At 52.5% G+C, this 26103-nt stretch overlaps 1 protein-coding gene across 1 annotated transcript; it reads left to right on the top strand.

Moving 5' to 3' along the window:
• Positions 1–9383: 9383 nt before the first annotated feature.
• ppl (periplakin) lies at positions 9384–25921 on the top strand (the record flags this gene model as incomplete). The annotated part of the gene is made up of 22 exons (XM_084438734.1): positions 9384–9436; positions 13620–13719; positions 14001–14155; positions 14520–14640; positions 14763–14888; positions 15335–15376; positions 15592–15753; positions 15986–16093; positions 16557–16652; positions 16823–16945; positions 17096–17242; positions 19813–19964; positions 20069–20172; positions 20289–20446; positions 20898–21076; positions 21257–21395; positions 21547–21740; positions 21850–22000; positions 22136–22219; positions 22330–22446; positions 23010–23102; positions 23249–25921. 22 exons carry the CDS (start codon positions 9384–9386, stop codon positions 25919–25921), a joined length of 5277 nt encoding a protein of 1758 aa, XP_084294860.1.
• Between the last annotated feature and the right edge of the window lie 182 nt (positions 25922–26103).

Here is a 26103-nt window from a genome sequence, read left to right as displayed (position 1 = left end):
AATGCAGTTAATGTTTAGTCAGAGAGAGCAGACCATACCCTGCATTGATCTGCCCCAACACTATCAGTGTAGGAATGCACTGGATCTGAGGTTAGAGGGAGGCTGTGGAGATACAGAGGGGCAGTGGTAGGGGACTGCTGCTGCTCATGCTATTACAGTGGCATTCAGCTATAGTTAGCTATAATCAGGTGACTGAGGTAAATGTTAGGTTGATTCCTATTGAGTAAGACCCTAACCCTAATTCCAGACAGTTCTATCTGCTCCACATTAGACCAAGGGAAGAGGAACAATGGTAGACAATGGGCTGATGATCTCCAAACAGCGATGTTGCCTAGCCTTATTAAGATAAGAAATTAAGATTATATTATTAGTTCATTTGTGTTACGGCTCGCATGCCCTCGCCTCCACAACCGCCTCCCTCTCTCCCCTCTGGGCCCGCTGCGCGCTCGGGGCGTCCTACGCGCTCTACCGCACGTCGCATCAGCCCGGGCATACAACGCTCTGACTCTCCGGAGTTTCCCCCCACTGCCGGGCGTTCCCCGTCTCCGGCCAGCTCCGCGGACTCGGCAGTCTCCTCCCGCTCCGGTGACGAAGAGTCGGATCCCGACATGCCCAGCACATCGGCCAGTGCGCAAAGACAAGAACGGCGCGCTCGTCTCCGACGATGACGCGGGCGCGGCTCTACTCACCGGTTTCCAATTATCATCACCACACCTGTCCCTCGTTCTGCAATCACCTTCAACCTCTACAAGAACCTGGTCTACACTCCACTCATCGCCAGATCTTACCATAAACTCTTGTGTTCCTGCCTGACCCACGCCTGTACGACAACGCTCCTGCCTGACCATCGCCTGTACGACAACCCCGCTCCTGCCTGAACATCGCCTGTACGACAACCCCGCTCCTGCCTTACCATCGCCTGTACGACAACCCCGCTCCTGCCTGACCATCGCCTGTACGACAACCCCGCTCCTGCCTGACCATCGCCTGTACGACTACCACGCTCCTGCCTGACCATCGGCTGTACGACTACCACATCCCCCTTTGTGATCTTATTAAATCGCCCCTCCGGGCTTTACCGTTCCTTGCCTCCTCCTTTCCTGTTGCGCCTGGGTCCTAAAACCGAACTCTAACAGTAAGATCTGGCCCGTTTTGACCCAGCCAACATGGAGGAGAGACCTGCACCTCCCGGACCACTCCAAGCCCTCCAACAGACCCAAGCTGAGCAACTGCCGCAGGTATCCGGCCAACAGCAAGCCCAGGACGAGCGACTGAGGGGACTCGCTACTCTGGTCAGCACCCTGTCCGACCAGGTCACCGCGCTCAGTGCCCGCCTGGCTCCGTTCCTGAACCCCACCGCTCCACCAAACCGGGAGCCCCATCTCGCCTCCCCGGCCCCCTACGACGGGACATTCACCCTCTGCCGGGAGTTCCTCATGCAGTGTGAGTACGTGTTTGATCTCCAGCCAAGCATGTACTCCACTGCGTCAGCTCGCATAGCCTACATCGCTAACCTAACCACGGGACGGGCTCGCCGCTGGGTCATGGCAGGTCGCGAAGGCGCAGCTGCCTACATGCAGGACTACACAGCCTTCGTGGCAGAATTCAGGACTGTGTTCGACCACGACGTCCACGGACAGGACGCGGACGCTGCTCTCTCCGCCCTCACCCAGGGTTCCAGCTCAGTAGCGGACTACGCCACGGAGTTCCGCATCCTCGCTGCCCGTTGCTCCTGGAACGAGTCTGCCCTGTACAGCGCCTTCCGACGGGGCCTGGGGGACGCCATGAAGGACAGCCTGACTGGAGGAGACAGACCAGCGACCCTGAACCAACTCGTCTCCCTCTCCATAGCCATAGACGAGCGCCACCGGGAACGCAGGCGCGAGCGGGCGCACCAACACCACAGCGCACCCAGACCGTCTCCGCCTCCCTCTGCCGGTCTCTCTCGGTCTGCCCCGGCCTCCCTCGCCCCCCCAAACACCGCTGGAGAGGAACCCATGCAACTGGGTTGGACCCGACTGACCCCTGCAGAGCGTGAGCACCGGGAACAGAACGGACTGTGCATATACTGCGCTAGCCCAGCGCACGCCGTCGACTCCTGTTCCTCTGCACCTCCCAGGACGGCAAAAAGAGTAGGCTCACTCGCCAGGGGGTACCGAGTAAGCCGGCTCATCCATCCCCAATCCCGGACCCGTGCCGCCAGGTTCACTGTCACCCTCGCCTGGCAGGGGCACACGCTCTCCGTCCCTGCTCTCATCGACTCCGGTGCGGACGAGAGCTTCGTGGACGTCCAGTTCGCCCACAAAGCGGCGCTCCCTATCTCCCCTCTGGAGAGGCCCCTCTCGGCCTTCGCTCTGGATGGCCATCCCATGGGTCCCATTACTCACCGGACCCTGCCCCTCACCCTCACAGCCTCGGGAAACCACGTGGAGAACATCCGCCCCTTCGTCATCCACTCTCCCGACGCTCCGTTCATCCTAGGAAGGCCCTGGCTGGAACTCCATACCCCTCATGTCTGCTGGAGCTCGGGGCACATCCTCAGCTGGAGCACCGCCTGCCACGCCCGCTGCCTCCGAGCTGCTCAGACCTCCACTCGGGTTGACCGACCCCGTCCCACTCCTCCGGACCTCTCCACGGTCCCTTCGATGTACCACGACCTTGGGGAGGCCTTCAGTAAGGAGCGCGCCCGCACACTCCCCCCTCATCGACCCTACGACTGCGCCATCGAGCTCCACCCTGGCGTCCCTCTTCCAGCCAGTCGTCTCTACAACCTCTCCCTCCCGGAGAAAGCGGCCATGGACACCTACATCTCCGAGTGCTTGGCCGAGGGTCTCATCCGACCATCTCGATCCCAGGTGGCAGCGGGGTTCTTCTTTGTAAAGAAGAAGGGAGGAGACCTGAGGCCGTGCATCGACTACCGGCTGCTCAACAACATCACGGTGAAGAATAAGTATCCACTCCCCCTCATGAGCTCCAACTTCGAACCCCTCATCGGTGCCACCATCTTCACCAAGTTGGATCTCAGGAACGCTTATCACCTGGTGCGTATCCGTGAGGGGGACGAATGGAAGACCGCCTTCAAGACCTCCCGTGGCCACTATGAGTACCTCGTCATGCCCTTCGGCCTCACCAACGCCCCCGCCGTCTTCCAGGCGCTGATGAACGACGTGCTCAGGGACATGCTGGACGTCTTTGTGGTCCTTTACCTGGACGACATCCTGGTATTCTCCAGGAGCGCTGAGGAGCACGTCCAGCATGTCCGCATGGTCATCCAGCGTCTCCGGGAGAACCGCCTGTATATCAAGGCGGAGAAGTGCACTTTTCACTCCTCGTCAGTGGAGTTCCTGGGGCTCATTGTGGAGGGAGGCCTGACGCGACCCGACCCCCGCAAGATCAAGACCGTGGTCGAATGGCCTCCACCCACGACCCGGAGGCAACTTCAGAGCTTCCTTGGCTTCGCTAACTTTTATCGCCGTTTCATACGGGACTACAGCCGGGTAGCAGCTCCCCTCACCCACCTCACCTCATCCCTGCGTCCATTCGTCTGGACACCGGCTGCCAGCGCTGCCTTCTCCGCGCTCAAGGAGTGCTTCACCACCGCCCCGGTCCTTCTCCATCCTGACCCCTCCAGGCAGTTCGTGGTCGAGGTGGACGCATCAGACACAGGCATCGGTGCTGTTCTGTCCCAGCGGTCAGTGGAGGACCAGAAGTTGCACCCCTGTGCCTTCCTCTCCTGCCGATTCACCCCAGCTGAGGTGAATTACGACATCGGGAACAGGGAGTTGTTGGCGGTGGTGGGGGCCTTGGAGGAGTGGCGCCACTGGCTTGAGGGCGCCGAACACACCACCCTCGTCTGGTCAGACCATAAGAACCTGACCTTCATCCGGGCGGCCAAGCGCCTCAACTCCCGCCAGGCGCGGTGGTCCCAGTTCCTCGGGAGGTTTGACTTTACCCTCACCTTCCGGCCCGGCTCCCGCAACGCCAAGGCCGACGCGCTGTCCCGCCTCCACGCGCCCGAGGCGCCCCCCGTGGAGCCTGAGACCATCCTGCCGGTCTCGCGTGTCATAGGGGTGGTCACCATGAACATCGAGGCAGTGGTGAGGCAGGCCCAACGCGCCCAACCCAGTCCGGCCAACGTTCCTCCTCGCCGGCTCTTCGTGCCTGACTCGGTCCGGTCCCGGGTGCTCCAGTGGGGCCATGCCAGCCGGTTTGCGTGCCATCCCGGGGTTCACCGCACCCTCTCCTTCCTTAGCCGACGGTTCTGGTGGCCTTCCATGAGGTCCGACGTCCGGGAGTTTGTGGTCGCCTGTCCCGTCTGCTCCCGCAGCAAGGCGTCCCACCAGCCCCCGGCTGGCCTCCTGCGTCCTCTTCCGGTCCCCAGCCGTCCCTGGTCCCACATCGCCCTGGACTTCATCACCGGTCTTCCCCCCTCCAGGGGCAACACGGTCATCCTCACCGTGGTGGACCGGTTCTCCAAGGCGGTCCATCTGGTGGCGCTCCCCAAGCTCCCGTCCTCTGCGGAGACAGCTGAGCTCCTCGTCCAGCATGTCTACCGGCTCCACGGTCTCCCCGGAGACATTGTCTCGGACCGTGGGCCTCAATTCACCTCCCAGGTCTGGAGGGCCTTCTGCAAGGAGATCGGCGCCACCATCAGCCTCTCCTCTGGCTACCACCCGCAGACCAACGGCCAGGCCGAACGGGCCAACCAGAGCCTGGAGTCCGCTCTCCGCTGTGTGTCGGCTCTCCACCCCACCTCCTGGAGCAAGGACCTACCCTGGGTCGAATACTCCCTCAATGCCCTGACCAGCGCTGCCACTGGCAGGTCTCCGTTCGAGTCATCCCTCGGGTACCAGCCCCCGCTGTTCTCTCTCCAGGAGTCGGAGGCCTCCGTCCCCTCCGTCCAGGCCCACCTCAGCCGCTGTCGCCGTGTCTGGAGGGAGGTCCGCAGGGCCCTGCTCCGCTCCAACGAGCGCTCCTGCCGCGGGGCCAACCGCCGCCGCACTCCTGCTCCGGCGTATCGGCCCGGTCAACGTGTCTACCTCTCCACCGCTGATCTTCCGCTCCAGGTCCCCTCCAGGAAGCTGGCTCCGCGCTTCGTTGGTCCCTTCGAGATCGACCGGGTCCTGAACCCAGCTGCGGTACGCCTTAAGCTCCCTGCTTCCATGCGGGTACACCCTGTGTTCCACGTGTCCAAGGTCAAGCCTGTCTCCTCGAGTCCCCTCATGCCTTCGGCCCCGGCTCCTCCGCCTCCCCAGATGGTCGACGGGCATCCCCAGTGGACGGTTCGGCGGCTGCCGAGGTCGGGGTTTCCAATACCTGGCGGATTGGGAGGGGTACGGCCCCGAGGAGTGCAGCTGGATCTCCAGGCAGCTCATTATGGACCCGTCTCTCCTCCGGGACTTCTACCAGGCCCATCCTGACGCCCCCGGTCGGTCGCCAGGTGGCTCCCCTCGGGGGGGGGGTCCTGTTACGGCTCGCATGCCCTCGCCTCCACAACCGCCTCCCTCTCTCCCCTCTGGGCCCGCTGCGCGCTCGGGGCGTCCTACGCGCTCTACCGCACGTCGCATCAGCCCGGGCATACAACGCTCTGACTCTCCGGAGTTTCCCCCCACTGCCGGGCGTTCCCCGTCTCCGGCCAGCTCCGCGGACTCGGCAGTCTCCTCCCGCTCCGGTGACGAAGAGTCGGATCCCGACATGCCCAGCACATCGGCCCGTGCGCAAAGACAAGAACGGCGCGCTCGTCTCCGACGATGACGCGGGCGCGGCTCTACTCACCGGTTTCCAATTATCATCACCACACCTGTCCCTCGTTCTGCAATCACCTTCAACCTCTACAAGAACCTGGTCTACACTCCACTCATCGCCAGATCTTACCATAAACTCTTGTGTTCCTGCCTGACCCACGCCTGTACGACAACGCTCCTGCCTGACCATCGCCTGTACGACAACCCCGCTCCTGCCTGAACATCGCCTGTACGACAACCCCGCTCCTGCCTTACCATCGCCTGTACGACAACCCCGCTCCTGCCTGACCATCGCCTGTACGACAACCCCGCTCCTGCCTGACCATCGCCTGTACGACTACCACGCTCCTGCCTGACCATCGGCTGTACGACTACCACATCCCCCTTTGTGATCTTATTAAATCGCCCCTCCGGGCTTTACCGTTCCTTGCCTCCTCCTTTCCTGTTGCGCCTGGGTCCTAAAACCGAACTCTAACACATTTGTATTTCTAAATTACAGTGGCAATTTGTTTTTGGCATCCAACAAAGAACATTTTAGCTTTGTAATTTGTGTGTGTGTGTGTGTGTGTGTGTGTGTGTGTGTGCGTGTGTGTGCATGTGTATTGCATGTACACACACACACACACACACACACACACGTATTTGCATGGTGTTACATACGTGTGCCTGCTTGTGTAATGCATTCAACAGACATTAGCGTCCATCTAATGCGTGTCTTTAGAGTTGGGAATGAGAACATGAGAACAGATCTCATAGGTAGATGGTGTCATGTTGGTACTTGGTGGGTAAACCACAGTGTACGCCCACACACACACACACACACACACACACACACACACACACACACACACACACACACACACACACAGAAACACAAACACACACACACACACACCACAATCCTACACCTACACAACCCTAAACCACAGTGTACTCCCCTACACACAATCCCACGCACACACACACACACACACACACACACACACACACACACACACACACACACACACACAAACACACACACACACACACACACATACATACACATACACACACACATGCACACTTATACACACACATGTGCATGCGCACACACACATGCATTACACAATCTTTCAACAGCATACTTAATGACACCTATTCACGCCCACTGTCTGTCCTGGCTCCAAAGAGCAGATGTGTTTGAGCAGGCAAAGCTGGAGGCATGGCAGGGGACCGTTTGCTTGTCCTATAGGGTCAAAGGTCACAGGTCACAGATTCAAGGACTCAACCTTCTATAACAGGATCAAAACATGAATACAATGTAGGACACTCACACACACACACACACACACACACACACACAAACACGCACGCCCGCACACACGCATGCCTGCACAGACACACATGGACACACACACACACACACACACACGCACACAAATAAAAGATCAGGTATACACTCAAACAAAGATGCATTCAGCAATATGCATACACACTTACAAATACATATACAATCTTCCTTAATGTAGTTGCTGCAATATGCAGCTGTGCTCTGTCGATCTATGGGAACTACATGTAAAGTGGCACAGCTCTCACCTCCACTCAACTCAAATTTGATTTAAAAAGCACATTTAAAACAACCAAGGTTGACCAAAGTGCTGTACAGCTCCAGAGCAACAAACACACAGCACGCAACAGAACACTACAATACACCATACCCCAAACACAATGAGCAAAATTGTATCTCAATTCCCTTTCATGCTTTGAAAACATTTAAAAACCATCTATTCTTCTGTGATTCAGAAAAAATAAATGTGTCCTGTGATGTGTCTTTCCACCAGTATACGGCAACTCTGACAAGGACCGTGTGACACCTGTTGACTGTGTGTCAGGAGAACAATGGCCATGTTGTTGACATAACATGGGACAAGGCCTTGGGGAGAGATTACACTACACCGTTACGTTTCCATCTCTCTACATGTGATAACACACACACACACACACACACATCCTGATTGTAACCATGGCAAAGTTCCTTCGGCTCTTCCCCTTAGCGGGTTTCCTAATAGTGTGTGTATGCGTTTGTGTGTGTTATCACATGTAGATAGATGGAAACGTAACTGTGTAGTGTAGTGTAATCTGTGTAATGTGTACGTGTGTGTGTGAGAGAGAGAGGCCTGTTCATCGCAGCTGGACAACTTAACTGTAACATCCAAGCCTCATGTTCTCTCTACATTAGCTATATTCAGACACCAGGGACATCTAGAGAACCTTATTGTGAAGCTCTCTCTCTCTCTCTCTCTCTCTCTCTCTCTCTCACACACACACACACACACACACACACACACACACACACACACACAGACACACACACACACACACACACTTCTGAACTCCTTTCAAGACCAAGAGTGGATGGCCTAGTTGGGGTCCAGATCCTTGAGTTGTGTAGTATCACTGTCATTCCTACACACCTCATACTGACCTACTGCACACACACACACACACACACACACACACACACACACACACACACACACACACACCGTGTGAACACACACTGTGTGAGGGCTCTCTGGCAGGTTCAACTGGCTCTGCCAGTGTTGTCCTTTGACAAAAAGGCCCCCGAACACACACACGCATGCACACGCGCGCGTACGCGCGCACACACACACACACACACACACACACACACACACACACACACACACACACACACACTATATAGGCAGGGAGTGTCCTAAATGTTGAGTCACACAGGAATTCTATGTGTAAAAGAGAGAGGAATCTGGGTGCTCAGTGCCGGTATGCGGTCCCACTATCAAAGTGTTTCTGTCACATCTGTAGACAGCTCTGCATTGCCAGAACTGAGCCGTGCCTTCTGCAAAAAAACATTTAAAAAAAAGCAGAGACAAGTAGAGAGACAGAGACAATCCAGGTCCACATGGCAATAGATAGAACTGACTGCTGAATAAATTGGTAAATTGATATTGAATCTGATTATAGTTTTACCGAGTCCCATTTGCATTGTCATAAGCTTTCTCCTTTAACGCATGAACCACGTTATTCAATAGTAGACCCATTTTTTTAATTTATTTATGGGGCAATAGGGTTTGGGAAAATGTAGTCCCAGACACGACCATCTTGTTTCTACACAGGTTTATCTATTTGTCTGATTGGCTCTACTGCATAGAATCCTATGCAATCAGACGATACACCCGTGTAGACACAAGATGGCCGGTCTGGGATTACATTTTCCCAAACCCTATTGACCATAATAGTCGTTATCACTATTCAGGCCTATAAACGCAGACCTGTAGGGAGTGAGCGGAAAGGGGACACCGCCCATAAGTTAATAGGTGACAGGTATGCACCACCAAGCCCAGCCCATGTTTGAGTGCAGTTGATCTAAGAGGTGCCTCTCTCTGCTGTGTTACTGCTGGGACTCGCCCTGAGAGGAGGGAGACGCCGACAACTCTGACTTTCACATTCGAGGAGCGAGAAAGGATATATCTACTGTCCTACCTGGCCGGGAGGCAAGAGGCGCACAGACAGAACACGACACCCAAGACTCGCCTCTGCCCGCGGGATCGTTTCGGACTGAGAATCCGCTGACAGGTGCATCTACAGGGAAGCTGGGAGAACCTGCCTGTCAAAATGTTCAAGAAAAAGAGCTCGAAGAATAGCGTGACAATCACGCAACCAAAAAAGTGAGTTTATAGTTTTCTGCCTCTGTCAAAAAGTTTCTTACTACGCTGGAACAAGTGACAGAAACATCGATTCCAATGTCCATGCACGCTTTTTATTTATTATAGACATTTTTAACACATATGCTCTAGCCGACAGATTCGCATGTGTATTTATGCGTATTATTAGCCTCGTCCCATTGCATTGGAAAGCCACGTGTATTTGTATGACAACACAATTTTACATTGTTTGTAGGCTATTGTTGGGTAAAAGACTGTCCTTAAACTTTACCCAAGGGTGTGGCAAATATGCAAGAAGAAACCGTAACAGGTTTGATAACTCTGGCTGACGAATCTATGGGTCACTTGTATCCAACCCTGTTTAAAGTATAGTTCCAACCTCTCCCATAACATAAATATTGTCGCAGCATTACTTTCTTACCTTCCATAAAATCACAACTTGGTACACAAATACCAATATTAATTTACTATCAGACCCAATTTACTATCAGACTTTTCATTATATTTGTGTGCCAATTTCAACACTAAAACAGTGCCATTGCATACAGTACATGCTAAAACTGTTACTCAATTCACATTCTGTACTTTAAAATCCAAAGATATGTATTTCAGCTAGTCTTGAGTGTATCAGACCCTCAGCTGCGGGAGGTGTACATGCTGTCAGTCACCAGGGTAGAGCAGGGGAGATCTGGGGCCCTCTGGAATAGCAGTCCTTTGAGAAGATACACTAATCTGTTTCAGACTTATCTTCTAGCTGTAGATGGCCTTACATGTGACTCCTCTGTGACCCTGTCCCTGAGAAGAGAAGACCATGTCCAGGCTGATTAAACACCTATCCACCCCTTCCAGAAAAGGGATTCATTTGCATGTATACATTTCATAAACACACACATCAGAAACAAATATTTGAAATTATCATGTGAACCAGTTAGAAGCATTTATGGTTTTAGAATTTTGCTTGCAACTTAATGGATCTGGTTTGCGATTGTATTACTGATCAGTAATGAATGGACGTGGGTCAAGCCCCAGTGGGTCTATAACCCCACACGGTCAGGGTCCTGTCAGGTTCATGTGGGATGGGGGGGGGTAGTCTTGTGTAATACCAGCACCTCCACCTCTCAACCCGGACGCGTCCCCTGTGACAGAGAGGGAGGTCCTGGCGGGTGGGATCATGGAATCCTAGCTATGCCAAGGCGCACCCACCCTTGCCATTGTGTTCTTGTTGCATTCACAGTCAGGGTTTTGGCTAAAGCCTGTTCAGCATGACTCCCACGGAGCTGGTTGTGGACAGCTACAGTAGGAGAGAACTCAAGCTGAAACAGGCTGTGCTGGCTTGATTAGACTTGAAAGATGCGTCTCCTGCCCTAAAGCTGAGAATGACGGTCTCGACTCTGTAGAAGACACATGGGTAATATATTACTTGTACAGAAGGTCACAAGCGTGCCTGCCTTACCAACTGGTCCGTGACAGAGGTTGGAGAACTATGCAGACTGCTGTTGGCACATGTGGAAATAAAGGCCCACTTGTCTATGTAGATGATGAGTATTGGTTGAAAGGTTTGACCATAGGTTTTAGTTTCCCGTTGTTTTGTCTGACCTCGCCGTAAAGACCCTGCCAGCGTCTCTCAGGAACATGGTATCCTCTAACCCCGCCTTACCCAATCACAATCAAGCCTGGAACGGGCAAGCTGATTGGACAGACACCACACCCTAAGTAGTGAGCGGTCACAAACATGCCATGCCTTTTCTGTTCTGAACAAGCCTCCAGACTGAGATTTTCTGTTAGGCTCTGTTCTGAACAAGCCACCAGACTGAGCACACCCCAGCCCTACAGATTGAAAGGGAAGATAAAGGATGCATAAAGAGGTTCAGTATTAGTTATCCACCTAGTTCCTATCCTCAACTGCAGTGATATCAGAAGGTCAGATGGATCATGGAGAATGTGGAGGGAGCGGTCACTGACGTGGAACCAGGCCCAGCCACCCAGCACGCCCACCATGACTCACTGTTGTTTCTGTCTGGGTCCAATTTGTCCCTCTCAGTGGACATGCTTAGCTCATTACTCCAGCACATTCAGGGTTTGGCAGGATCTTCCCCAAGTATAAACAAAATTCACATCTGAGGAAGTGAGGTTGAAAACAAAAGCACATAGGATCCTAACTTTGGGCATTGTGCACCATGCTTGTCAGGCTAACATGTTTTCTAAAGCGTGCTCCTTGTAGCATGGTGGAACATCCATGGTTGACTGTAATGTGCAGAGCTTCCACGGTACTGCTATTGCTAATGATCAGACAAAATATTTGAAGTCATATCCCGACCTTTCTCATATAGAACAACGCAAACGATCCTGTCTGTATGAACAGAGATGAGAGGACATCTTCTCCAACTATCTACAAAAGTCTATGTTCCTGTCGATGTAATCATCGTAAGTTTGTACATGAATGATATCTGGGTGAACACATACTGTAGCTCTGTGTAAAGAGCTATCAATAAGGCCTTTGAACTCAGTTCAGCGTCTTTAACTGTTGAGTGTGTGCTTTTCTCTGGTAAGCTGCTTGTCTGTCATAATTTCATGACATGAAAGGGGTATGAAGGTAGCCTGGAGGTCCTTTAAAAGGGTGCGACGTTAGCCTGGAGGTTCTTTCGCCGTGCCAAAACAAAAAGCATCTTAAAATAGTATCCATTCGAGACTAAACTTGCCATAAACTGAAAGAGGAGTTGTTAAATGTAAACAATTGAATGGCTCTCATGTGGAGTGATGTAGGGAACTGTGTGGTTGGAGACAGGAAGTAGAGAATGAGACCACTCATCTCACACACACACACACACAACAAACGACAACACATAAACACAAGAATAAACACAAACACAACCACAACACACAAACACAACACATAAACACACATGCAAACACACATGCAAGCAGGCACAACCTTTCTCAAGGTCATACATTCCCTAGCAATAAGCCCGAATTCTTATCAATGCCAGTACAACTGTAGGGAACTGTGTGGTTGGAGACAGGAAGTAGAGAATGAGACCACTCATCTCACACACACACACACACACACAACAAACGACAACACATAAACACAAGAATAAACACAAACACAACCACAACACACAAACACAACACATAAACACACATGCAAACACACATGCAAGCAGGCACAACCTTTCTCAAGGTCATACATTCCCTAGCAATAAGCCCGAATTCTTATCAATGCCAGTACAACAACAACAACCAAACAGTTGGTCTCAATCAACCGGTTTTGTCTCACTCCATAAGTATTCCTGTTCAGATGTTGAAGGGTGCGTGGAGACCTGGGCATAGAAGTCAATAAAGCAACAGCGGGGAACATAGTTTACATATCTGCCTGCGTGTCGCCTACACAATATCACTCTAACATTTCTTTAACTGTCTGTAGGCCTGAGGCTTGGTTTAAGGATTCTACTGAAAGAGGAGTCGTCCTTATGAGGCAGACTCATTAACCATGTACTGTAGGTTATCACAGAGAGAACCCTGCTGTGTGACGAGAGAGAGAGAGAGAGAGACCTGTTAGACCGGTTCTGTAGGGAGCAGGAACACTTTTTCCTCAAGACGGTAGTTTAATAGGCCAGTCAAGCACTGTCAAGCAGTTCTCCCGTTAGGAATGGTACGATCGAGAATGGCCCAGTCAGAATGCCATTACTGGACATCAGCGTGGCAGTGACTCTGTGGGATACAATGGTACATCTGTCCTGAATTGTAATGATTATATTGATTGAATACTCAGTTTAACTTAGCCGTGTTTGCTATAGGGGTTTTGACTTAGTCTTAGTACAACCACACTCGGCTAACACACTCTTAGGTTTATACAGGTGTTCGGTGAGACAGTGGCTGCACTGTTCGGTACCGTCTTCTGAGCTGTGGTTCTGATGAGCCTGCTGATGCTTCCACAGGCTTGTCTGTTATCTAAACCACAGGGAATGTACAGTACCGGGTATCTGAACCATGGGGAATGTACCAGGAACTGGTTTCTCTTTCTCGGTTGGCAGGTGGATGCCTGGAGTGAAGCTAGTGCTCTGTAGTCATTCCTGAGATTCTCAACCCCGCTGTGCACATTGTTTGATGACGTCCATCTTTGATTTACTGATTTGCTGAGTCTGTCACAGAAATGATGTAGTGAGCTGTCGTCCTCTCCTTCCAGGGCCTCAGAAACAGAGCTGTCTACTCTGATCGAGAAGCTGCAGAAGAATGCGGACAAGGTGGAGAAGAACATCTACGAGACGGAGCAGAACCTCAACAAGGTACGGGCTGACCCCACACCACAGGACTGACCACACCACAGGACTGACCACACCACAGAGCTGACCACACCACAGAGCTGACCACACCACAGGACTAACCACACCACAGGACTGACCACACCACAGGACTGACCACACCACAGAACTAACCACACCACAGGGCTGATCACACCACAGAACTAACCACACCACAGGGCTGACCACACACCACAGGCTGGAGCACAGCAGATGCATCACGACGCAAGAAAACCGCAGTCACCATAAAACCACTGTGTTCACAGGATGTGGGCAAGATCAACGAGGGGAAGCCGCCTCTGTACCAGGACGACACCAACAGGCGCATCCTCAACTCCCTGGAGCTGCTGAACGGCCTGGACGAGGACGCGGTCAACGCTACCCGGCTGGGACACCCCCAGGCCCAGATGATCGAGCAGGAGTAAGGGACCTAGACGACATATATGATTTATATACCGTTAATGGCCTGGACAGAGTTAGACTATGAACTATGATACCATTAATGTCCTGGACAGAGGTATAGACTATGATGACTAGGATGTATTCATTTGCAAAAACCGATATCTCAGTTTTTATACATTTTGATAATCATTTTTCAATCAAATATAAATCAAATTGCAGTTGGGTTAAAGACATATATGACAGATACTGTTAATGTCCTGGACAGAGGTACAGGCTATGTATATATGATAGACATTCATTTCTAAAGTGAGTCTGGCTAATCCTGGTGTGCGTGTGCACGTGTGTGTGTGCGTGTGCGCGTGTGCGCGTACGTGTGTGTCCAGTATGAAGCAGCTCCGTGAGAGAGTGATGAAGCTGAGGGAAGAACACGACCACATCTACCACCTCACCCGCTCTGAAGGCCTGCCCAGCGTCAACTGGGGAAACATCATCGAGGAGAAACTGGTGAGGGACCCCCCCCCCCCCGACACACACACACACACAAACACACACAATGAAGTGTATTGAAGAAGTTCCTTGCAGAAGGTCAGTTCTGACTGGCTCTGTGCTCCTGTGTGTCCTCCCAGGGTAACTTGAACAACAAGGGCTTTGGCCAGGACCTGCCCACCATCGAGAACGAGGTGGAGGAGCACAACATCTTCCACAGCGAGGTGGAGGCCCTCGCCCCTCACATCTTCGACAGCGACGACAAGGTGAGACAACGCCCACTCACAAAACAATACTAATATTATAATATATCTATTAATATGACTTTTCCAATTCTCATTCGCTTATTCACACCAAAGGAGATTAAAAAGCATCAATGAAACGACAACAAAGTATTCTGGTTAAATCAGACATAACAATAATACACAAAACAAGTACTCAAAGTGGCAATTCAGTTTCAGAAGATAGAGACCAGACATCTTGCCCGTAAATGCAAGCGTAGCATTACAGTGCATAGATACAGTAGGATACACCATCAGTATCAAGGTGTGTCGTTTGTGTTCGTGTCTTTGAAGTTATTTGACCTACTGTACTTACTTCCAACTGAATCAACTCTCGCTCCCTCTCGCTCCCTCTCTCTCCCTCGCTCCCTCTCTCACTCCCTCTCACTCCCTCCCTCTCTGTCTCTCTCTCTCTCTCTTTCTCTCCCCAGGACTATGTCAGTGGCCTCCAGCTTCAATATAACAAACTCCTGGTAAGCGAGACTGAAACAACTGTGACATGCGTGATCGGTCTGTTTACGTAAGCTCAGGCCCCAGGTGTCTCGCACACCAGGATAGCTGGGGGATATTTGAAGACGGTCGGTACACATATGATACACTCCAGGCGCCCGTCTCGCCTCTGGTGCATGTGTGTGTGCGTGTGCACGTCTGACTTAATTAAAACGGCCTTCTCGCTGCCCCCCGCCAGGCTAACTCCAGTGCTCGCCAGCGCCACCTGCTGAGTCTGAGGGAGTACATGCAGCGCTGCACCAATGAGCTGTACTGGATGGACCAGCAGGCCCAGGAGAGGATCGACTACGACTGGAGCGATACCAACCTGGACTACCCAGCCCGCCAGAGGCAGTACGAGGTCAGAACACACACACACACACACACACACACACACAGACCACACACACACCACGCACTAACCTGGGCTACCCAACCCGCCAGAGGCAGTACGAGGTCAGAACACACACACACACAGACCGTACACACACACACACACACACACAGACCGTACACACGCCACACATGACCCGCATGAGCTGTCTAACGATTTAGCCATTCATTCAATGACCTTACCTTATTCCTTACTGCAGAACTTCATCAGTAAGTGTCTGGAGTCCAAGGAGTCGACCATCACTCAGCTGAACGACGACGGGGAGAAACTGATGGCCACCGACCACCCTGGCAAGAACGTCATTGAGGTACGTCCTAGACAGTGCGGTCAGTTGAGGAATGTCATTGAGGTACGTCCTAGACAGTGCGGTCAGTTGAGGAATGTCATTGAGGTATGTAGAGAGAAGATGCACTTTTGAGTTCTGGCTAGTAGTAGTACATTGGCTCTTCCTACGTTAAATGCAATTATTGTTAGTCGCTTTGGATAAAAGCATCTGCTAAATGACTGTAATGTAATGTAAATGTACTAGACCGTGCGGTCAGTTGAGGAATGTCATTGAGGTATGTACTAGACCGTGCGGTCAGTTGAGGAATGTCATTGGTGTGGCCCGTGAGGTCAGTTGCTGTCTTAAGTCTCAGTGCTGATTAGACATCTGTCTTTTTAACAACAACACTGACATCGTTCAGAGCTGTCATTCAGACTGCATTACCTGATCAAAACACATTAAGGCAAAAAGTAGTCATCCAACTTTGGTGTGTGTGTGTGTGCAGGCTCACATGGAGGCAGCGCATGCTGACTGGAAGGAGTACCTGAATCTGCTGATCTGTGAGGAGAACCACCTCAAACATATGGACGAGTACCACAAAGTGAGAGACAGGGAGGACACGCATGCACACATACAGTACACACACGAATGAGAACAGTGTCTGTAGTGGGATTTTGACCTCTGTGTATTACTGTACGTGTGTGTGTGTGTGTGTGTGTGTGTGTGTGTGTGTGTGTGTGTGTGTGTGTGTTTGTGTGTGTGTGTGTGCAGTACCATAAGGAGGCCAGGGACACCCAGGACCTGCTGAAGAGACTGGAGACCGAGGTCAACCAGAAGTACAACCCAGAGTTCAAAGACATGTACCAGATGGAGGGCCTCATCAGAGACCTGGATGTGAGTGTCCCTTACACACACACACACACACACACCCACCCACCATACAGATTCTGTCTACCAGTCCCATAAACTCGAAACTCTGGACTGATTGACACTGCAGTCAGTGGTTAGTTTGAAAAAGGTGTGTGTGTTTGTGTGCGTGTACAGGACCACTCTAAGGCCATGGATCTGTTTGACGAGCGCGTCAGGGCGCTCCAGAAGCGCGGCCTGCAGGTTCTTCCTCTCAAGTTCCGCAGGGAGCTGCCCCAGAAGCTCCTCCCCGTGGAGGCGCTGTGCGAATTCGACACTGACGAGGTACGACACTGAACACAGAAAACACACTCCACACCCCTCCCTCCCCAACCCCCCCTCCACTCTCCCTCCTTAACCCTCCCTCCACTCTCCCTCTCTAACCCCCCTCCCTCCACTCTCCCTCTCTAACCCCCCCTCCACTCTCCCTTCTTAACCCCCCCTCCACTCTCCCTCCTTAACCCCCCCTCCACTCTCGCTCCTTAACCCTCCCTCCACTCTCCCTCTCTAACCCCCTCCCTCCACTCTCCCTCTCTAACCCCCCCTCCACTCTCCCTCCTTAACCCCCCCTCCACTCTCCCTCCTTAACCCCCCCTCCACTCTCGCTCCTTAACCCTCCCTCCACTCTCCCTCTCTAACCCCCCTCCCTCCACTCTCCCTCTCTAACCCCCCCTCCCTCCACTCTCCCTCCTTAACCCCCCCTCCACTCTCCCTCCTTAACCCCCCCTCCACTCTCCCTCCTTAACCCTCCCTCCACTCTCCCTCTCTAACCCCCCTCCCTCCACTCCCCCTCACTAACCCTCCCTCCCTCCACTCTCCCTCCCTAACCCCCCCTCCCTCCACTCTCCCTCCCTACCCCCCCTCCCTCCACTCTCTCTCCCTCCCTACCTCCCCTCTCTCCACTCTCCCTCCGTAACCCCCCCTCCCTCCACTCTCCCTCCCTACCCCCCCTCCCTCCACTCTCCCTCCCTCTCTCCACCCCCCTCACTAATCCCTCCACCCCCCTCACTAACCCTCCCTCCCTACCTCCCCTCTCTCCACTCTCCCTCCTTAACCCCCCCTCCCTCCACTCTCCCTCCGTAACCCCCCCTCTCTCCACTCTCCCTCCGTAACCCCCCCTCCCTCCACTCTCCCTCCCTACCCCCCCTCCCTCCACTCTCCCTCCCTCTCTCCACCCCCCTCACTAATCCCTCCACCCCCCTCACTAACCCTCCCTCCCTACCTCCCCTCTCTCCACTCTCCCTCCTTAACCCCCCCTCCCTCCACTCTCCCTCCGTAACCCCCCCTCCCTCCACTCTCCCTCCGTAACTCCCCCTCCCTCCACTCTCCCTCACTAACCCTCCCTCCCTCCACCCCCCTCACTAACCCTCCCTCCCTCCACCCCCCTCACTAACCCTCCCTCCCTCCACTCTCCCTCCGTAACTCCCCCTCCCTCCACTCTCTCTCACTAACCCTCCCTCCCTCCACTCTCCCTCCGTAACCCCCCTCCCTCCACTCTCTCTCACTAACCCTCCCTCCCTCCACTCTCCCTCCGTAACCTCCCTCCCTCCACTCTCCCTCACTAACCCTCCCTCCCTCCACCCCCCTCACTAACCCTCTCTCCCCCCTAACCCTCCCTCCCTCCACCCCCCTCACTAACCCTCCCTCCCTCCACTCTCCCTCCGTAACCCCCCTCCCTCCACTCTCCCTCACTAACCCTCCCTCCCTCCACCCCCCTCACTAACCCTCCCTCCCTCCACCCCCCTCACTAACCCTCCCTCCCTCCACCCCCCTCACTAACCCTCCCTCCCTCCACTCTCCCTCCGTAACCCCCCTCCCTCCACTCTCCCTCCGTAACCCCCCTCCCTCCACTCTCCCTCACTAACCCTCCCTCCCTCCACCCCCCTCACTAACCCTCCCTCCCTCCACTCTCCCTCCGTAACCCCCCTCCCTCCACTCTCCCTCACTAACCCTCCCTCCCTCCACCCCGCTCACTAACCCTCCACTCTCCCTCCGTAACCCCCCCCCCTCCACTCTCCCTCTCTCGTCCAGTGTTAGCAGATCTCACAGTAGGTGACTGACCAGATGTAGATAATACAGCCTTAGCAACATTGCTAATTGAGTATAAACTCTCTCTCTCCTCTGTTTTTTTCTGTCTCTTGGTGCCCTCTACCTGCTTTCTGTAACGGCCTCTCCCTCTATCTCTCTCGCTCCCTCCCTCTATCTCTCTTTCTCTTCCTCTCTCCATCTCTGCTGCTCTCTGCTGTGAGTATTCCTGTAATCCCTGAACAGTGTTCCATCATGAGTCAGCGCTCCCTGACTGTTACACCACGCCTATGTTTTCCTCTCCTTTCATTCAGTCCTCTAACATTGCTTTTCTATCCTAATGTATTTAAATCCTCCTCAGCTTGTGCCTTTGCTCAGTATCTTATTCCAGCTGCCAGGGATCAGAGCGTATAGGCACGGTAGATTTGAGTTTTTGCTGTGTGGTTTTGCTAAAAAATGAGGAGCTCTTCCTGAGTTGAGAGTGGCACGTCAGTGAGTGAAACGCTGTGTTGTGGGTGTTTGGGGGTGGCAGATGGTGGGGCCCATAGCCCGCTGGAGTTCACAGTTCACAGTGGGCCCAGTGATGAATGGATTTGGGGATGAATCTTTTCCTAGATTGGTGGTTAAGGGCCATTTACTCTTGAGTGAGTCATGTGAAAGTCATGTCATGTTTTGGTGGTCCTTGCATGAAGGACGAGTGAGTGGAACTCTGTGTTGTGTTATGAACGTCCCGCAGGGCCAGATCATCAGTTGAACTCTGTTGTGTTATGAACGTCCCGCAGGGCCAGATCATCAGTTGAACTCTGTGTTGTGTTATGAACGTCCCGCAGGGCCAGGTCCAGCGCGGGGAGCGGTACACGCTGCTGAGGAACAACGGGGCCAAGTGGGACGTGAAGGACTCGGTCGGCCGCAAGATCACTGCGCCCGGCATCTGCTTCATGATCCCGCCCACCGACCCCGAGGCCGTCGCCGTCTCCGACAAGTCAGTGCTGAGTGCTCAGTGTGCGCGCGTGTGTGTGAGAGTGTTTGTGCATGTGTGAGCACCTGCATGCATGTGTCACAGCATCACTTTTAATATCTTCTCAGTCTGGCCAACCAGCACAAAGGCATCAAGCAGAAGATGTCTGACAACAAGGAAGCCCTGCAGAAACGCTTGACTGAACTGCAGAAGGAGGACACCAGCGGCAGTGGTATAGGCCTCAATTTACAACTTGTCGTTATTTATATGCATATACGTATTTACTAATTGCTTGGGTAGTCTTGTTCAGCATGTTCATTGTGTGTGTGTGTGTGTGTGACCCCTCAGACAAGCAGGAGCAGCTGTGCCGCCAGCTGATGGCTGGTCTGGACAAGGTGACCAGTGATCTGGACAAGCAGGAAAAAGCAATCTATACTCGAGTGCGCCCCCCTCTGGAGCAGACCAGGCCACTGCAGGATAGTGCTGATCGCCTACAGGACATGAAGGTAGTGCATCTGCGTACAAACTACCCCTCTCTCACAAGCCCTATACAACCCACACACAAACTACCTCTCTCTCACAAATCCACACACACACTCTCTCACAAACCCATACACAAACTATCTCTCTCACAAACCCTCACACAATCGACCTCTCTCACAAATCCATACATAATTTCTCTCTCGCAAACCCATACACAAATAACCTCTCTCACAAACCTATACACAAACTACCTCTCTCTCACACAAACCCACATACAAACTACCTCTTTCACAAATCCACACACAATCTCTCTCTCCCTCTCTGCTGCTGTCTGTAAATGATATGCCCTCCCCTCTTACTCTGGGAGTGTATGATTGTGGTTTTCAAGAATGCTTTAATGAAATAGCCATTCAATCTATGAAAAAGAGGAGTTTTGGAGAAGTCTTCACAGGTGTCTTATTTCTTAACCCACAGGACATTGAGGCCGCCGTTGGTAAGATCGAGCCGGAGAAGTTGTCTAAAGTGAAGGAGGCGGAGGCCTTCCTCACCTCCAACCCCAAGTGTGCCAGCACCCCTCAGCTCCATGCCAAGGTGGACGAGGCCAACAACAAATACAACAAGATCCAGCTGCTGCTGAAGTGCTCAGAGGAGAAGTACGGAACTTATGTACCTAGATTTACACAGCTGTCAGTAATAGTAGTAGCTTTTGGAGTTTTTTATTGAATGTAAAAGTGGTAAACCTGTTTTAGGCTGAGGGAGAAACACCTTAATGCTTAACTGGATATCAATCAGTTCTTCATGTACTCAATAGCATGACTTGTTTTGTTTTGCAGACTTCAGAATTCCAACCGTCTGGAGAACTCCCTTCAGAACGGGAAAACTTTTCTGTCCACCTACGAGAATAAACTTGCTAGGGAGGAGGTCGCTCCAGCAGACATCTCCTCTCTGGACAAGATGCTGCGTGAGCTGGGGGTAAGTTAAATAAATATTTATTGTCATAAAGATTAAATTTCTAAGCACAGACAATATGTCTCCCAAGATGAATTCTCTATCTATCAGGGCATATTCTGTAGTAGCAGGACAACACGTACCTAATGATTCAACCAACTTCCTGTCCTAACAGAATACTGCCGCTGAGCTGAAATCCAATAAGTCTGCCGTGACAGAGAACGAGCAGAACTTGCGGGCCACTAAAGCCAGCTGTGACAACATGGCCGCCAAGCTGCAGGAGCACTGCCCAGACATCGAGAGGCAGGAAGCAGAAGTCCAGAAGCTAAGCAAACGTTACAACAACCTCAACAGACAGATCGACAGCCGGTAAGATTTGTTGTCGACGTGACAGATTCTGTACGTTCTGTAGTGATTCTTCTGTCAGGCTCAGACTGTTTGGTTGCTGTGAGCTAATTGAGGTTATGTTATGCTGCAGATCCCAGAGCTTGCAGAGAGCTAAAATGGCGTACAACAACTACCATAATGATTATGACAACCTGAACACCTGGCTCTCACGTGTGCCAAACTACGAACCCCGGGAAACTGATGACATCAGACAAGTGGAGACCAAGCTGAAGAACCAGAGAGTAAGTCATTGATGAGTTGAAGTCAGGCATTCTTACAATCTCATATTTGAACGAAACGATGTCCCCGTCTTTGATTTGATGCAAGGTCATGTGTTTAATCCCGTTTATGTACCTTTAATGGCTACGTTTTTACAGAACCTGCTCTCTGACATCGCAAGGAAGGAGTCTGACTTGAACAATGTTTCCAAAAATGCACAACTCTACCAGCAAGCTGTCAAGGTATAGTGACAAACATTGATGTTGACAATCCCTTTCTGAACCCATTGCTAAGAGAAAACGCTCATAATAAATGTGTGGAAACAGCATTTTCTTCACGTGTCTCTTGGCAGGACTATGAGAATGAGACTGAGAAGTTCAAGTCTATTCTGGACCTTGAGGACGGGTTGGTCCCTCAGAACTACAAGAGGAGCAGACTGGAGTCTCCTGCACTAAGGGTTAAAGGAGAGGTAAGGAAGAGCTAAAATAAGCTCTCAGAAATAACTTGGTGTTTCATGTTTTGAAAACGTGGGCTGCGTTCCGAATCATGTACTTCCATACTATATAGTATGCCAAAAAATTATGTAAAGTATGTCCCAATACATAGTATGCCACATGCTGTATGGCAAAAATATCAGGATGTCCTACTACATCCAGTCGTATTTTGCAGTATGCAAGCCAGCACACTTTTCAGACCCAGAATTATGTGCTGAGCGGAAATTGTCACGTGCGAGTTGTGCCGGAGGCGTTTTGATGAATCCCAGCTGTGAACGAATGTCACTTCATGGACAGCAACGGATGTGGTCAAATTTCAAGGTGCAATGTTAGGACAAGGTAGTATGTGGCAATTGGATTCATACTGCGTGCAAAGTACATATTTTCTAGGAGCAGATGAAGTATGTACTGGAAGTAAAAAGAAGCAGTATGCGATTCGGAACGCAGCCATGGTATTATGCTTATGGTAAATTTGGGGCTTTGCATTGCCGGTCGTGATTTTTATAAGAATTACTAAATGGTGTTATGTTGTTTACAGGAAGCTGCCATTGAGACTAAATTCACAGAGGTGAACGCAGTGAACAAGCAGAGGCTGCAGAATCTGGAGTTTGCCCAGAGTCTTCTCAATCAAGTCAGACATTTTTATTTTTGTAGAATAAAACTTGGCCATGTTTTACGTAATGTCTGTTGAAATAAACATGCAATCAGATCAGATTTAATAAGAAGAATTTCTACCATTCTCTTACATTACCAACGCATCCTCTCTTTCTTATCCAGCAACCTGAGATCCCGGTGATCCAGGCTGTGAACGTCCAGGCAGTGAATGCTGCTGCCCCAGGAGAAGAGCCCTGGAGGATCAGAAAGAAGCTGGAGGAGGAGATCCAGAGGAGGGAGCAGCTGGAGAAAGAACTGGAGACCATCCAGACGGACATCTATGTGCTGGAGGGCCAGAAGCCCCAGGACACCATTGTCAAGAAGGAGCTGATCAAGAAGGTTCCGGACCCCCAGCTGGACGAGGAGATCCACAAGGTCCAGCAGAAGCTGTCGGAGGAGCGACGGACCACCAGGGTCCTGGAAAACGACCTGGATGCCCTGAAGATGAAGCTGCGCGGCATGGAGACGGAGCTCAAGGAGGGCGCTCAGCAGTACACCGTCAAGGAAGTCCTGCGCATTGAAAGAGACCGCGGCCAGGAAGAGGAAATGCGCAAGCTCCGGGACGAGATGGAGGAGCTGAGGAGGCAGAAGATGATCAAGGACAATGAGCTGATCCAGATCCAGAAGCAGGTGACGCTCCTGGCCCAGGAGAAGTCCAAGGAGCAGGAGGTGATCACCGAAGAGGAGGTGATCAAGGTCCAGAACGACCCTCAGCTGGAGAGCGAGTACCGCGTGCTCCTGGACAGAAAGCAGAAGGAGACGGAGGGCAGGAAGCAGCTGGAGGATGAGCTGCGCTTCCTCCAGGAGAAGCTCCGCCGGCTGGAGAAGGAGAAAGCCATGGCAGAGGAGAAGATCTCCATCAAGGAGGTGTTGAAGGTAGAGAAGGACATCGTCTTCGAGAGGGAGGTGGAGAACCTGAGGAGGCAACATGAGGACGAGAAGGCCAAACGCAGGTCGTCTCAGAGAGAGAAGGCCGACCTGCAGAGGAAGATCCACAGCCTGGAGGAGGACAAGTCCAAGGTCATAGTTCAGGAGAAGGTGCGCGAGATCGTCAGACCCGACCCCAAGGCCGAAAACGAGGTGGCCAGCCTTCGAATGGACCTGGTGGAGCAGCAGAGGTGCTGCAGAGACGAGGAGCAACAGCTGAAGTCCCTCAGGGACGAACTGACCATGCTGAAGAATAGAGGCCCTCAGGTGGAGGTCAAGGAAATCATCAAAGAGGTCATTAAGTACAAGACGGATCCGCAGACTGAGAGAGAGCTGGAGAAACTGCGCAACGAAATCGTCGACAAAACCCACCAGACAGAGAAATCGGAAATGGAGATCCGTCAGCTAAGGGAGGAGATTCAGAGGTGGAAGGACACCAAGCCCCAGGTGCAGACCAAGGAGGTGGTCAACGAGGTCCTGCAGTACAGAGAGGATCCCAAGACCAAGGAGGAGATTGAAACCCTCAAGAGAAAACTGGGCGATGAGCAGAAGAAACGCCTGGACCTGGACAGGGAGCAGTCGACATACGAGGAGAAGATCAGGCTGAAGAAGATCAACCTCTCTCAGGTCCGGGAAAAGATTGTCCAGCAGGAGGTCGTCAAGATGGAGGAGGACCCCCTCCTGAAGTCTGAATGTAACGCCTTCACCCAGAACATCAACAATGAACAGAGACAGAAGGAGAACCTCAAAGACGAGCTGCACCGCCTCCAGAGGCAGAAGGCCGACCTGGATCTCCAGCTGGAGGAACTTGAGCGTGAACGCAGGGCCCGACGTGACGCCGAGCTGGAGATACAGAGGCTGAAGGTCAGACTCAACGAGCTGGAGATCCGGGACAAGGAGAACCGCGAGAAGGTGACGGTGAAACACAAGGTGGTGCTGCAGCAGGACCCGCAGCAGGAGAAGGAGCACTCAATCCTCCGGCTGCAGGTGGAGGAGGAGAGGCACAAGCGCACCTTGCTGGAGAAGGAGCTCAACGCGCTGACCCAGCAGCACCTCGCCCTGGACAAGATGGAGGTCAAGGAGAAGGTGGTACGCTCGGAGAAGGTGCAGGTGGAGAAGGACCCGGAGGCGGAGCTGGAGATCGGGAGGCTGAGGAGGACTCTGGAGGACGAGAAGAGGAGGAGGCGTGATCTGGATCAGGAGCTGGCCACCCTCACCTCCCGCCTCTCGGACATGGAGTTCACCAACACCAAGTCCTCCAAGGAGCTGGACTACATCCGCGACGAAAGCAGCCGCCTCCAGCTGGAGAACCAGCGTCTGCAAGGTGAGATCCGCAAGCTCCAGTCCGAGATCCACATCACCTCCAAGGAGACCAGGCACATGACCGAGTCGGCACCCATGGAGAACGGCAAGAACCTGGAGCTGAGGCTGGACTCGCTGCAGAAGGAGCTGGCGGAGCTGAGAGGCATCACCAGCCAGAAGGATGAGGAGATCGAGAAGCTGCAGAAGAGCCTGTCGGCCGTGAGGATCAAGCGGGAGCAGAGGGAGAGCCACCTCCGCAGGTCCATCGTGGTCATCGACCCCGACACGGGCAAGGAGATGCGGCCGGAGGAGGCCTACAAGCTGGGCCTCATCGACTGGAAGATGTTCGTCAACCTGCAGAGCCAGGAGTGTGACTGGGAGGAGATCAGCCTCAAGGGGCCCAACGGAGAGTCCTCGGTCCTCCACGACAGGAAGTCAGGGCGGAAGTTCTCCATCGAGGACGCCCTGAGAGTCGGGAACATCACAAACCGCCAGCTGCAGCAGTACCTAAACAAAGAGATCACCATCCAGGAGTTTGGAGTCATGGTGTCGGGCAAGACCAAATGAATGATAAAAATCACAAAAAATACACGACATCTATTTTTGTATGAGATTCTTTTTAAATGTGTTCCACATAATACACTCGTCTGAAATATTTTATTACTATATTCAACTAATGTTGAATTGCCGTTATTAACTTTTCTCTCTCTTGAAGCTTTATCATGCACTGTTATATTTATTTTCGAATG

Source organism: Borostomias antarcticus (assembly GCF_949987555.1).
Source record: "Borostomias antarcticus genome assembly, chromosome: 5".
NCBI lineage: Eukaryota > Metazoa > Chordata > Actinopteri > Stomiiformes > Stomiidae > Borostomias > Borostomias antarcticus.
The sequence above is the reverse complement of the archived record's forward strand: the minus strand, read 5'-3'. Positions and strand labels throughout refer to the sequence as shown.